At 37.9% G+C, this 15,700-nt stretch overlaps 1 protein-coding gene across 1 annotated transcript in view; it reads left to right on the top strand.

Moving 5' to 3' along the window:
* Positions 1-15,700, top strand: part of ctnna2 (catenin (cadherin-associated protein), alpha 2) — a 391,099-nt gene that overhangs the window by 104,266 nt on the left and 271,133 nt on the right. Inside the window, exon 7 of the mRNA XM_084715317.1 lies at positions 7,415-7,618. Coding sequence (XP_084571443.1) covers positions 7,415-7,618 — 204 coding nt within the window. The remainder of the gene's footprint in view (positions 1-7,414; positions 7,619-15,700) is intronic.

The following is a 15,700-nucleotide window of genomic DNA, read 5'->3' as shown; positions in this document are numbered from 1 at the left end:
GGGCCAGTGTGGGCAGAGCTTTGTCAAACAGCGTAATAGTCACAACAAAACAGCCCTTGAACCCTGGAATAGGGCCACCACAGGCAATACAGTGGTATATTCAAGACTTTGTTCAACTTCCCTCTTAGACAAAATAGTCGTCATCAAATATTGGAAAGTCCTGGAAGGCACATTTGATATAGGCTGATCTGACATGCTCCCTGTCTCACTGGTTAATGCCCCAAAGTGGGGTCAAACTAATAACCTCACCCTGAGAGGGGCAAACATCAGGTTGCCCCTGGCCCGGATACACTGTCAAAATCAACATTCACATTGAATTACAGGCTTGAAGCCTGGCCTAGACTTGAGGGAAAAAACTTAACTCTTTCATCGGCCTGCAGCTAAGATCTGTCTGACTTCTCTGTACAAACAACCAATCAAAAAAAATACAATATATCTTTTCCCAAACCGTTTGAAGATCTTGTTTGAGTATTTTTCAGTTAGCTACACAGTACATTAGTATGTTTGACCTAAGATAAATTTATTCTTTTCTTCAAGGAAGGTTTTAAGATTTTGGCATGGTACAATGACAGGTTTCTAAATTCAGTGTCAGCAAATATGCTCTGCTGAATTATCCTTGAACAATACACCAAATCCCCATTTGCCACACTGCTCAAAAGTTCATTGAACACTGTGAACTTGAGGGATTGGGGATAAAGTAAGAAGGAATTTATGTAGATTTGTATAATATCATTTTAGCCTTACAGTATGGAATATAAGTATATATGAGAGCACTTCTAAATGAATGATCTAAAAAGAAAAGGTTATCCTGAGGTGCCACAGTATATTGAAACATAAGGTTGTACTGTAGATATATTTGGCTCATAAGGAAGCTTTGGATTTTATAGGCTTTGATTGTAGTATTTTATGAACTCCTTAAGAAAAAGTGTCGTTATTTACTTTGTGCACTTGCCAGAGACACTTTTCACAAAAACTGGCCAGTTTGAGTCTTTAAAGGAAACAACAAAGTATTTGGTAATGAGGTTCAAAGACAACAAAAGTCTCAAAAAATGAGTTTTACTCCGTGAAACTCATTGAGGGAACTGACACTATCAGTCACGTTTGTGAGCTTCTAGGAGGATGACTTCAGCCATTGCCAATTACCCTGAAAACCTCTCAGCCTTTGTCAACCCAGCATTTGCTACTCTTTCTACTCTCTGCCTATTCCCTAGTCCCAGTGATAATTGCAACCTGGCATCCTGTGTGGAATAACAATAGAGTGGAGTAAGGGATGTTCTCAGTTTCCATTTATGTTCTTTTCTTTTTTTTTGCATCTTTCTTTGTTGAGATCTGCAGTATATGGAGCTTTGCTGTTCCTTTTGGACCTCACGAAGCTCTAATTTCAGATGTAGATGTCAACATAAAGATAGCCAACAAGGGAAGATGAGGGAAATGGGGTGTTTTTTTTATCTTCATTACAAAGGAGATCAGCTTCATGGGAACTATGTAGTGGTAGATTTTTTTATGCAGCCTGGGTGTACATTTTGAAGTCATTGTGGGTGTCTTATGTGGGAACATATACCCTTCCCCAAAAATGTTCTTGTGATTATAACATCCATATCATCCATCTGTATTCAGTAAATCCATCTCACAATTACTAGATTTATACAATTATAAGAAAACTATATTGTACTTGTAATACAGAAAAAAGAAAACCATGATGATAAGTAGCTGGTGTCACAAAAAAAACCTTGATCTTGATGTCACTGTTTAATTTACTTTTCTTTTATGATTCATTGGTCTAAGACATTGGGGCACATATTGCATTAAGTGATGTAAATGGACCTGATCTCTTAATATTAATAATTATTACCTCCACTAAGGTGGTTATGTTTTCAGTGTCATTTTTTTGTCTTGGTTGGAAGGATGTAGTGTGGGTCAAGGAACAACCCGTTAAATTTGGGTCTGAATCACAGAGCAGATACATGACTTACTTTTCACTTTCATTAACATTGCGAGATAGAATATTTGGCTTTGGTGGAGGTCTGCAGTGGCCAAGTTCCTTTCAATTTGTAAAGCCCTTTGTGTGATATTAGAAATGTGCTAGAGTTCTGACTTGGAAGATCTATATCAGAGGGTGATATTACTAAGAACAAATGTCAAAACCGTATTTCTTGTTGAAATGAGCAGCATAAATATATTACATAGACACAAGTATTGTTTTTCGGTCTCTTGATAAGCCTGTTGAGAAGATCAATATATTACGCCTCAATGATTCAAGTACAGAGGTAGATCTGGGACACAGCATAAAACTGGAAGCAGTTGGAGATGAAGAGGCAAATAAAGAAAGTACAAGAGATGAAATAAAGAATTCCACAACATTAGCAGCATTATATTATCATTTTTTTACCCCATACTCAGGGTCCGATGTTAAGGTTTTTTCCTACTTGCCCTGCAGGGCAAGTACTTCTCAAATCTACTTGCCCCATCTAAATTTCGACTTGCCTTGCCTAGGGGGTGCATACTTTCACTCACAACTTATTTCTAACTAAAATCCATTACCTGTTGAAGGTATAAAACACTACACAACACTTCTTTCTTCTGAGAGCAGTTTTCTAGCTATATTATAGCCAAAAAAGAACGGATAAAAGAGATAAAGAATTGCAAAGAACAGAGGGGTAGGACCAGAAAAGTTTTTTTTAAAACTTCCTCTTACCCCTATTGAACATGAACAATATTATTTATGTTCATTATTTGTCGTTAATGTGTTGAGTTCTGTTCGTCTTTTTCTTTTCAATGTTATGTTTTTAATTTGTTTGTATTATTTTTTTCAATAATGTTCAATAAACTTCAAACTCAACATTATATTTAACCGGGAATTTGTACAGCTCAGTGTAGTCAGATTACTGAAATATTTAAGTGCTATTTCACAGTAATTAAACAGTAGCAGTTACTAGGGTTGGGCGATTGGGCAAACATATCATCTATTGACGATGGGCTGAATCCATCACCGATTGCTTTTTTCGGCCAATTTTTTGGGCAATATTTGTTATTTTATTCTGCTAATGTAATAGTCTGCTGTGACAGCTTCTGCTCTGCACCAGACTCTCATCCTGCAGCGCAGTACACACCCACTCAGCCGACCATGAGTGCACTGAGCTGGGTGACCAGTGAGACGAAAACAGCCTGCAGAGTCAGACTCTTCACACAGTTTTCGTGCGGTAAATTAAGGATTTATTTTGATCAAAGCAGAGTTGGTGATTGTTGGAAGAGTGGTCAGATTAACAAAGATGGTTTTGATGAGTTTTACGTTTTTCTGTCGAGTTTGAATTGAGTGTGTTTTCTGAGGACTTAACGAGCCAATTAAGGTCGTTGTAGTTCAGTAAAAGAGAGAAACTTGAATTCAGAAGGTGTACAGTTGATGGGAAAATGGAAAATAATTGTGGGTACATGTCATTTCTAGACAAGTTTGTGAGTTTATTTTGTCTATTCTGTTCTGTCTACGTATGCAACATGCGTAGCATGCCGAATTCACTACTTGCGCATATCTCCCAGCTGAGACCCGAGAGGACGGGTGGTGTGGGGAGGGGGATGAAAATATTGCCAATCGCCAATGGATGGGCTGATGATGATCGTTTGGAAAATTTTAACATATCACCCAACTCTACTGGTTACACCCTGTGTGCTCTCTGAACAGGTGAGCCACCTGTTTAACACTGTTGTTGCCGTGGAAAAATCATCCATTTTAAACAGCTTTAGCCGGGAACTCTCTGCAGACAGTGTAGTACATAGCCGGTATTGTAGCATCATACTCCACCCATGGATGTATTTCTTTCAACAAAGGGAGAAACACTTTGTGTCTCTTTTCTGTCTCATAAGCTAATTTAACTAACTTTGGCTGCAAGACTTCATCAAACATATCAGTCATATTCAAACATAATGAATATAATTTAAAAAATTATCATAGTTGGTCTTTGCCCAATCAGGCATATCTGGGTTTTGCTTGCCTGCTGCTTATTTTCAGTTGTCCCGGGCATTCAGGCAACTGTTAATGTTGGACCCTGCATACTTTACTGTGAAAAAATAAAATAAATAAATTAACTGCTCCATGATGTACTGGCTATTACAACACTAAGTTTTAAATATATGCTTGCATTAACCAATGCTGGTTCTTAGACAAACAAATTAATTAATAATCATTATTTTCCACATTATTATTCCTTCTGTGCCATACCGTACAAATAGTTTTAAAAAAAATCTATAAAATATAAGCTATAGGAGATGAATGGAGTCAAATGTTAGTATACACCCACTAAAATGTATTACCATTCAAAGTCTAAGTGAAACAAGTCATTAACACCATAAATTAAATTTGGCTTAATGTTAGGCTGTTGCCATGGTATTCTTGAGGAAGCATACAAGCACAACAACATTTCTGAAACTGTAAGAACCGTGGGTTTAGAAGGTCATTCACTGTTGGGGAACTTGCTTGTTTGAGGTCAGCTCCCAGCAAAGTTTAGGACAGAAAAACATCTAGTTATTCAGATTGCTTGTGTTTTATGTTGAACCACTCTCAAGCATCTTTCTCTCACATTTTTTTGTGTTCTATATTTACCTCTTTTTCCTTTTTTGCATTTCTCTTCTGCATTTTCTCTCCTTCTATCTCTCCCAAGATCTTATTTTTTAAAATTTATTTTCTATAGCCCCAAACTCTCTGTTCCTCCTTCATCTATTTTCTTTCTTTCTTTTTTTTTTTTTTACTGCATAACCTTGTATTTACTGCCAGCTGAAGATGAAAAGTAGGTTATGCATGGTGCTTGCACTCTCTTACCTTACATGTTAGTGTTGCCCCAGGATTAGACTGACTGAGGGGAGACCAAACACTGCACCTTTGCTCTGTACTTTTACCCAACACTTGTGAAACTCATCATATGTGCCATACACACAGCACAATCTGAAGGCTTTTCCCCATAGAGGTATCGGTGAATGTTCAGTTTATTTACAGCTTAGATGACACTGAAATGCAGCTTTGGTTGGGCTGAGCTGGCTTGAACCTTAGGATGGAAAGACTAAATTCAGATTACTATTAGGTAAATGTTCCCCTGTGAATAGATGGAAAGGGGCTGTGATAAAAAATGAATTGCAAGGCACATGTTGTTGTTCTGCTTCAACAATTGGTGTCTGTATTCACTGATCCATCGCACTGAATTGAATAAATAAAGATAGGTTCAAATTAAAATAAATGGCTTTATTACTACAGTATTCACATTATTGTTGAAGGGGTTTAGAAGATAAAAAAAAATATAAAATTAAGTACTGTAGTGCTTCATATAATCCTCCATCAGTTAGAATCATATAGCGTTTTGCCTCTAGGTGAGATTGGAATCTTAGTGAGAAAGAGATAAAAGGACCTGCTGTAACAAATTTTATATTATCCATATAAAGACATAGTATATACCACTACCTTCCACTATTGTATGCTTTTTATTCTTGAGTCTTGTCCCCATGAGTAATGTTTGCAGATGCTGATTACATAATGTTTTACATAGTATGCAGGGGTCACCATACCTTGCTTACAGAATAAACTCACCAGCACTTTGTTTCCATCTCATCAATGTGGGCTGTTGCTCGCTTGCAGAACGCACTGTAAATGGCACCAAATGCATTTATCATCACAACTGAAAAATCTAAAGATTACAACCTCTTGTTGTGTGCCTGTGTAAAAGCTATGTGTGCTGTGCTTTCTGGATTTTCTAAAATATGTTAAAGTAGCTCACCAGGCAGGCACATGAAGCAAGAGGCAGGGTCCTGATTTCTATGGATATAGCTGAAGAGTCAAACATGACCTTGCCCCTTGAAGGTCAAGTGTGTAAGATGTACACGCATTTATCTGCAGAATATGACAGGAATGATATACAATACTCATAAGTATGTTTTCATTATTGTATAAAAACCTGAAAATAAGAATTTTGTGTTTTTTTAACCTTAGTGAACGGTACATCTACAGAGGGCACAGGTCCTCTTCCATGGAGGCCACCATGTTGAACTGCCATTCTACAGTAACCCAGAATTGATTAAAACTGGCTCTAAACAGGGCCTTTCACATTTTTCTGTGGCCACTGTAGTTTCTCCCACATGCTTGAAAGGGGAGGGTGAGGTGAGTGGTATTTGCAATGTAAAACCTACGCTAGATGCCAGTAAATCCTACACAGTTGTCCGTCAAATATCATCAGGCCACAGTGTCACCTTAAATAGTATGGGCATAATAACTCAGTTATATCCCCACTGTAGAGATCATATAAAATAATCTAACAATATAAGGTATGTGGAAGGAGGGTATATCTCTGTTGTGTTACATTGTGCTTAAGGGGTCCATAATAAAAGAGAGACTGGTTGCTTGCTCAAACAGATAGCCCTGAACTTTGCATATAAACAGAAAGTGATTGTTTTATGCCTAAAAAGATTTTGGGTGGAGTATCACTTTAAAGTATTTAAATATATCATCTCCAAGTCAAGCTATCTGTGTGTGTTCATTGTTCCCTTGGTTTAGCCTATCTTAGTCAATGTAGCGGATTGCTTTTTGGAGCTTTTCAGCCTCATTCAGTGCTACAATTTGCATACATCTTAATACATTTGTAAACAAACCTCAATGAATATTTGACTTTCGTTTGCAAATGCATTTAAACACAGCAGAAGCATTTTATGTTCTTAAAGCAAACTCTTACAATCATATATGCACTTCTCAGATAGATGTTTGTATTTGTAATTATAATTTGTTGCATCAAAAACAGAAAGTGATTTAGTTGTGGAGTTTTAACAAGAAGATGCTTTTTAGTTTGACTTCCATTTTCTCCTTGAAGGGATTTATTACAAACACTTTATCCCTTTTGGGGAGAGAAACGCAGCTTGAAATTTCTCACTCAATATTTCAAAGCTATTTTGTAAGCAAAGGTCTAAGGTAGTTCCAAACCTCAACTTTGCTTGTTTTTCTTTTCATGCATTTAATCATTTTGTTTGAATCTGTATCAAAATAATGAGATTTTTCCATATGCTGTCTACCTGCCATTTAAATAAAACACTTATATATATTTAGGTAGACAGAGGCTTGTTGTCCTACTTTTTTGATTCTCTCTACTCTCCTAATTACTGTTAAACATTTAACTAGTACCGGGCCTGGTTTGGAGGCTCCTGGCATGTTTTTATATATGGTTGACTGATAATGCTGCTGTTGATCTGTTATCAGAAATTACTCCTCACAGGCAAATGCTGCCGTCTTGTGCCACTAGGATACTGTCACATTTACACACTATCAAAGCATAGGATGAAATCTTATCACAAAATACTGTTTCTCACTTTGGTCCTTTTTGGTCATACTGTAGCCCAGAGGGGCCTGTATTAACTGTTCTGACCTTATATTTGCTTTTTTGCCCCACAGAACAAGATCATCCTGGACCCTCTGACATTCAGTGAGGCTCGTTTCCGGCCCTCTCTGGAGGAACGCTTGGAGAGCATCATCAGCGGTGCCGCACTAATGGCTGACTCTTCGTGCACACGTGATGACCGCCGTGAACGCATCGTGGCTGAGTGCAACGCCGTTCGTCAGGCCCTTCAAGACTTGTTGAGCGAGTACATGAACAATGTGAGTTTCCATTCTGATTTTATTTAAGCTGATGATCAGTAGCTAATTGCAACTGTCTACATGATTGTTTGTGCACGTATTTGAACACACACATACACACCATGAAAACAGGCACTAAAGCTGCTGATCTATTTTAATGTTTGTACTCGAATTCACTTATTCATTTTTGGTGAAATGCAGAACTAAACACCTCTCACCACTTTATTTAAGTAATATAATTTCTCTCATGATACTACGCCTGCCATCAAACATCAACTCTGACAACTAAGCCACAGTATTAGACTCTCTCAACTTTACTCAGCCAGAATTACGTTTTTTGTTCAAGATATGAGGAAGTGTTTTTATGGGAAATAGAAACAGTGGTGCAAGCCTTATTCCAACATCTTAGTCACCATGAACACTCTTTGCTGATCTCATTGATATTTTTGTTCTTAGAGTGGTACGACAGGGGTAAAGGTGGGAGGAGATGAGACCGTATATTACCATATCCAGTATGGTATTTTGCCGTGGTAACATGTTTAATCTAAAACGTCATGTCAATATAGCTTAAATTGGAAAAAAAAAAAAAAAAGGTAAAGGTATTGGTGAAAATCAGCTCTTTCGCATGCTGAGAATAGATGACCAAGGACCAGAGGCCAGGCGCATTAAACTGTGTGTGGATTCACGACTAAAACTGTGTACATACAAAGACAGAAATATACATATGCATTCTTTTCATCAGATTTTAAAACTGCATGTTATAGAGCTGCACATACACACGAGTCTGTTATGAATCTCAGTCACTGTGAAAACGGGCGCACATGCATAAGCTTCATCTTTCACTCCCACAATTATCCACACATGAATGTAAAAATGCTCTTAAACATCCATTGGCATGTCGATACTTGTGCCACCACTCATTAGACGTGTCGATGAACAGCAAAGATGAAAAAGTGCAATTTAAACATTTGTGTTCCATCAACGAGGTTCTCCAGCAGCATCAGAATAACTGTCATTATGTGGGACTGATGGTTGTGGCTATTTATAGTCTCGCTGCTAATACCACCACTAATTCATCACATGTACTGGTAAACCATCACATTGTGGTAATATCTCAGTCATCGTTAAACAAACATAAAAAAGTCAGTCATTAATCTACACAGTTCATACAGAAATAGATTTTACAAAGTGTTGAATTAATAAAATTCATTACTCCTAAATAATTTGTACTTATCTTATTTATACTTATTTACTTATTTATACATATCAATATTTATCTAAATCTATAACTTACTGTGGTTGGTAATTTCACGATGCCATCTGTTTATGCAAAGTATTTCTTGATGAAATGCACACCAATTACAAAATAATGCAGACTAATATACACATACAGCAATCGTTGTTTTGATGAATTGCATGTAAACCTAGTCGCATTTAATAAAATGCAACATCCCTTTAGTGAAACAGCCTAAAAGCACCAGCAAAATGTAACACTTGTAAATGAAAAACTGTTATTGTACTTATTATAATATAGCCAACACCAGGGTCACTGACTGGCCATGCTATAATGGTAATTGCGGATGACTGTGAGGCAAAAGAAAAAAGCATCACATAACACTTGGAAAATATGACAAAGAATGACTTCAGTACTTCCACAAATGTAAATTTAAGTTAAAAGGGTACATCATGGGCCTTAGGCTACATACATTATGGTAATGTCATATGTTTGCATGTTGTAACTCGAAACCTCTTGGGCAACGACAGTATTTTCCTCCATGGTCTGGATTTTTCATTTGGTGAACCATTTTCCTCATGCACCACTGTGATTGGCACAGCTGCTTAAAGGTTATGAGACTGGCCAAGATAATGATTAATCATCACACACATCCAATTTATATTCTACTTCAACCCTTTTGTGATTAGTGAGTTGTGGGAGCTTTGTCCGCGTAGACGAAATCAGTAGATGTACTCGGACACACTGTCATTGACTTTGCATGCACACGATTTACTCATTTGTGCTGGACTTTTGGACTGTGGCATTAAAGTGGCGCCCAAATATTTTTGAAACCTTCAAAGTCAAATCTATTAATTATCTGATCTCTTTGTATGATCGTAAAACCAAGTGTGTTTTAAGTGTTTGACTCATTCCTGCATTTATCTGCAGAGAAATGCACAGACATTTTGATGGAAAGTGGTCTAGTTACAAAAAAAAGCAGCCTGTCTTTCCCCCACTCATCATTTGTACTGTGCCAAGTCCTCATCTAACTGTTGGCAGAAACTTAGATGAATGTGTACGTTTGTCACCAGGTATTATATATCACATGTGCACACACACATCATAGCACATGTGCACCATAACTGTGTACCCTTGATAAAAAAAAACATGACACATTAATTTATTATTAAATGCACATATAGCCATACTTGTGGGGTACTTTATGGTAAGAAGCTGATAAATAACAAGCAGTTAACAACAAAATTATTATACAGCATAGCAGTAGTTTCAGACATGCATTACAAACCAGAGTAAATGACATACAGCATGCAATGATGATGAAAAGCTCACTCTTTGTTCATTAATACACAAAGAAAGAAGGGTGTAGAGAGAAAAGTGTGGAGTTCCTTCTCAACTCTTTTCATTGAGAGAAATGGCACTAAAGAGGATGACATCATTGCTTCCTGAATGGGAGCTTGGCAGCCTCTCTTACATTAATACTTTGATTGTAAGAGTAACTGCAGAAACTGCAGTGGCAAAAAACAGAAATTGGAATGATTATGGTAATGTATGCTTATTTATTTGTAGAATAAAGACACCATAGTCTTAAATTAGTCTGAATGCAATTAAATCTTTGACATCCATTCTTTCTTGTGTAAGATTCTCAAGGAAACGGTACTGTAAAGTTAACATTGAGATACAATCAACAAGGCAACCTTTCAGGTGCCCTAAACAGAGCCATACATCACTGAAAAGGCAGAGCCTATAACTTCCACAGTGGGGCACTTACTAGGCCAGCCTGAGTTCTGAGATAACCCCTAATGGGCCTTGACTGTTGGTGAGTTATTGCTTTGTTCAAAATGACTGTAATGTACCCATGTGTTCTTCTAAAGTGGGACTCAGAGTACACATTGGACATTGCAGTCTCAAGTAGTACAGCCATTTGTGGAGGAAGAAACTCCAGGTGTTAATACCTTTCAAATCTTGCTAGAGGTGAATGAAGGATTCATAGTCCTCCAATACGTTCTCTGTTATGTCCTTTCTTTTCATCTGTTTAGTGTTAGTTTTAGAAACCCTAATTTAGGGGTAAAATGAGAACTTGCAGGATTTTAAAAGTGAAAAGTGATCTGAAGTGGTCCCTCAATACAGCTGCTGTCTCAAAGAGGGAACCAGAGTACTTGAAAAAAACTATATTTCTACTTAAAGGAAATAGTAGTCCGTAGTACCTCACTCACCACTGTGAAATTCGAAGCCAGCCTGAAAGTAGACAAAGTTATTTAATTTCATATTATAAACAACCTAACATAAGCTACAATATTTAACTCTTCGCTATTTAATATACTTTGACTTCTATTCATTGACCAAAATAAAATCTTAATGATAATCCATTGGATTTTCCGTGTGTGAGACCTGCTGACACTGTGCATTAAGGGTCGATCCAGCATGTATTAAAGTGTCATTTGAGGCCATTGAGCAATTGGCAAGCCAGCTCTCTATTGATCCCCACAGTATCAGTTCACCTGCTGGCAAACGGCCCTATGCAATACTCTATCATCTTCAACCTAATAATATGCATTTGTTGTGGCATCTGCACTCATAAAGTCGTCTAGAAACAATGGGGGTTATTAGATAAGGGTCTTTATTAGATTATAGATCCTCTCTGGTTGTAATAGAATATTAACAGTGCAACAGATAGCAGTAGTTTTACACTCTGCAGGCATGCTGAATGCTGGGGGAGATGACCTTCATTTGTTGTTGAAGCTGTGCATATTTTGTTGTTTTTGGGGGGCTTTAGTATCCTGCTGTGTAATATGTAAAATTCTTTTTCTCGAATTTCACAAATTATAGACATGAGCGTATCACAATGCTCTGCTTTTCAATTATTTTGATATTTAGAAAATATAAATGTTAATCTCTTTTAAATCCTGCTGAAAATGTCATTCATCACTTTCTTTTTTCGTGTTAACTTGGAAAACTGACTTTTTAGTATAAGTATAATTATTCTAATATCACCTTTTGTTGTCAGTTGCACAGTGACACAGTCTGATAGGAGACAAATGTATTCTTAGGGATGGCTGATCAGTCCACAAAAGCAGTAAATAAACAGAAAAATATTTTTTGTTAAATGTTAAAAGAGGAGTCTGCTATAGCTCTGATGTACATAAAATATATGTATGTTTCCTTCATTCAGGAAATCATTGCAGCTAGTGTTTGCTCAGAATATGGCATTAGATTGGAGTTTTTCTCCTTTTAATTACTCTTGGAAAAAAAAATCATGTGGGTGTTTATGAACACTCAGATGCCCTTTCCCCCTCTTAAGGCAAGGCAGCTTTTTGCTAAAGTAATTGTGCCTTGGTTCATTAGGCCCATGAGTTGTGTTTTAGAGGCTACAGCTGGGAGATTGCTGACAGCCCCTGGCTGTCCTAGCAAAGAACAGAGAGTAAATCACAGACACAAAGAACAAAATGCTTCCACTTCTCAGCTCAGCATCCCCAATGAGGGTAAATCAACAACGGAAGATTGAATATGTGAATATATCATTACAAGGCCTGCTCACATATTGTATTTTTTAATGAATAACATATAGACTTGAGATGGCTATAAATCTCAAAAATAAATAAAAACTGAAGTTTTTTTTAAGCCTAACTTCAGGAATAGCTACTGTAGATGACCTAAACTCAAGATGCCTTGCCCTGACATTTTCATTTAGAACTTTTAGTTCTAAAAATAATATTATAAAAAGAAACTGTCTAAATTTGCTCTATATGAAAAGTATTATGATTTGGCACTATAAAAATAAAATTGAATTGAACTGAATGTTTTTAATTCTTAAAAAATCTCTACCTGAGACATTTCAGACTTTTGTAACAGTCTGTTTAAGTGATGACTCACAGTCTAATGTAATTCATGCTACTGTATGCATTACTGTGACCTTGGATGACATTTAGCTTTATTTGGCTTGACTGCTGTACTGTTAGAAGATGCTAAAAACAGCTTCAAATGGCAGTTGGCGGGGTTCAGGCACCATGCGATCTGTAAAGCATCTCATTACTGCAGTGCCACATACAACAGACTTTGTGCTGACAATTTACAGCTCATTTTGTGAAATATTACATATGACCTAAACTGACTCAACTGGTTCAAAGTCTTTGGATAAACTTTGATCGTAGATGTCCACAGCCCTGCTAAGGATTCACAAGTTTTAATGCTAATTATAACCATGTTGCACACAACACATCCCACACTGGTTACAAGAAATTGTACCAAGAACAAGGACTTAACTGCAAATTGACAGATTATGGTTCAGTTTTCCATTTTTGGAAATTTCCATACATGCATGTCAACTAACAGAGAATGATCAATCTAGTCTATCTGTCTATCTCTCTATTTCTCACTGTGAACTAAGGGACAGTCCATCCAAACATCCATCTATCCATTCATCCATCCCAGTTTTAGAGGATAAAAATAGTTTCCCACTCTGTGTGAAATGTATTATTTAAAGATATTGTTTAACGCTGAAACATCAAGAGACATAATTCCTGCCAGCAAAATGTAACCAGCTGCCACCAAGTTGCTCCTGGCTGTACAGTGAAAGTCCTTGTGTGTAAAGTTTACTGAAGTAATGTAAACATCCACTTGCCCTTATGTTTCCTCCTCCTTCATTCAGTCACACACACAATCCCCCCTCCCTCTCCCAGCACACAAATTTTTATAGGAAGCTTGAACCACAGCACAAGGTTAATCAATGTGGTAGCTGGCAATAAATTAGGTTCAAGTGACAGGAGAATGTCCATACCTGTCTCAGCTGCTGGTGATCTGTGATTGGTGACAGCAGGCCCAGCTCCCTGGCTGGTGCTGAATCATCAGGAGCAGCTGATTTAGTTACGGCAGCTCAGACAGGGCCAATCTATCAATTGATCTGGGGAGTAATGCATTACCAGCTTGGGTCAAGGGAGCCTGGGCAGAATATAGCCATAGCCAGAAACCACGGCAGGTGAAAGCGGGGCGACTCGGCAGGACTGTGAGCAGCAGAGAGAAGGATTTAGGGAGTGTGATGGCAAGCGCACTAATCTCACTGTTAGCTGGATGTGGCACATAAAATTAAACAGGGGTCGTGAGGTAGGATGATCATTAGGTAGAGACTGATGGCCATCTTGCTCACACAGCTCCTGTGGGAGTTGCCACGAAGAATGCTCAATCAACAATTTGGCTGACTGATCACATACTGTAAAATGTGTGTGTTTCTGTGTGCTTGTGCTGTCTGCATCAGATCATATCTTCTCCTTTCATTACCTGCCATTGTCTTAAAGGTGAAAGTCAGAGTATTAGGACAAAGAATAGAAGAGAGACATAGTGAGAGCAGGAAAAGCTGCTGAAAATTGAGCATTGACAGGTGCAGAGAAGGGAAGGTATAAGCAGTGATCAATAGTCAGCCCCTGGGGCTAAAGCCCGTTTTACTGTACATCTTAAAAAGAAGTGCTGTTTGCCTAGTCTGAGAGAAGTGTGATGCCCTCTTCAATAGTCACATCCTACTTCTGCAACTCTCTGAACCTGTTTACACAAGTACAACTGTGAATGCATGAGGTCTGATCACTCAGAGCCCATTTGGAGGTAGTCTGAATCTTTTTAATTCTTGAGCACTCTATACACTACGTGTCCTGGGCCACATTGAAAAAACGCCTACTTAACTGACATCCTGTAACCACATCATTTGGTTCACTGTCATGCAAATTTCAAGGGCAGTACCATAAACGTGCAACAACTTCTTAACTTTTGTCTTTAATGAACATCTCCTAGTTAACGAGGACAATCTACAGTTGGTAGCATCCCTACAAAGTACATCCAGGATAAGCAGCAGGTATTTGTGGATGTGTTTTACTAGTAACCGCAATATCCCCAGACTCACTTAAAAATTGTGCAGTTTTGAGAGTTGTTAAGTTAGGAGAATTTTTTTTAAACTTTGTGAGACGCTCCACCACCACGAAGCATCTGTCCTGCTGGGCTGCTGACGATGATTCATGTAGGCTGATATAGGGGTTTAGTGTGGTACTGAAATTAAAAAAAAGGGGGGAATGCCAGATCTTCACATTGAACGGCCAAATGGACAGGAATGGACATTTAACTGTGAAAATAGCTGTAGCAGGGAAGTGAGATCTGAAAACAAGTGGTCACTTGAGACGCATCTGGAGATGTATTTAAATTCCAGGTGTGAACTGACATACTTAGAGATGTCCACTAGTGATTGGATCACTCAAGGTGCACGTTAATACCAGGTATGAGCAGCTTTCCTGTGTTCAGTAATGAACTGCACCAATATTGAATAGCAGCAATCGAGTGGTGGTTTACTATAGCACACTCTTAAGATACTATCTATCTACTTTTTACACATAGGAAAGTTTTAAGAGAGAAATATTAAAATTTTAATGAACCCCTTAAAAGTGTTCTTAATTTTCGTTAAGTCAAGTCAAGATAAAATCTGCGTGTATGAACACTTAATAAATGAGGCCCTGTGGCTGAGTGAAACTCCACTTTCCATCCGAGACCATCTTGTCTCAAATGAGAAGCGTCGGTCTGGCAAGATAAACCACCCAGAGCCAGCAGTTGCCCACACTGTCTCTCGTTATTGTGTATAAACCTCCACACAAAGAATTTGTATGTAACAAAACCCTGCCAAGCCACAACCAAGGTACCACCAAAAAACACAGAGCGAGCCTGACACTGTTTTGAGTATCGTTCTTGTGTTTACAGTGCAACATGATCTCAGTGTCATAAAAAGTCTGTATTTGAAGAACAGAGCTGAACAAAACAGACCCGATCAATACTTCTCCCATCCCCTTGCTCCTTCGATGTGCTCCACTGTCCATCACCCTAAGCTGGCTGAAGGGCAC

Source organism: Lutjanus erythropterus, chromosome 3 (genome assembly GCF_056507025.1).
Source record: "Lutjanus erythropterus isolate fLutEry1 chromosome 3, fLutEry1.hap2, whole genome shotgun sequence".
Taxonomy (NCBI): Eukaryota; Metazoa; Chordata; class Actinopteri; order Lutjaniformes; family Lutjanidae; genus Lutjanus; species Lutjanus erythropterus.
Note: the sequence above shows the minus strand (reverse complement) of the source record. Positions and strands in the feature narration are given on the sequence as shown.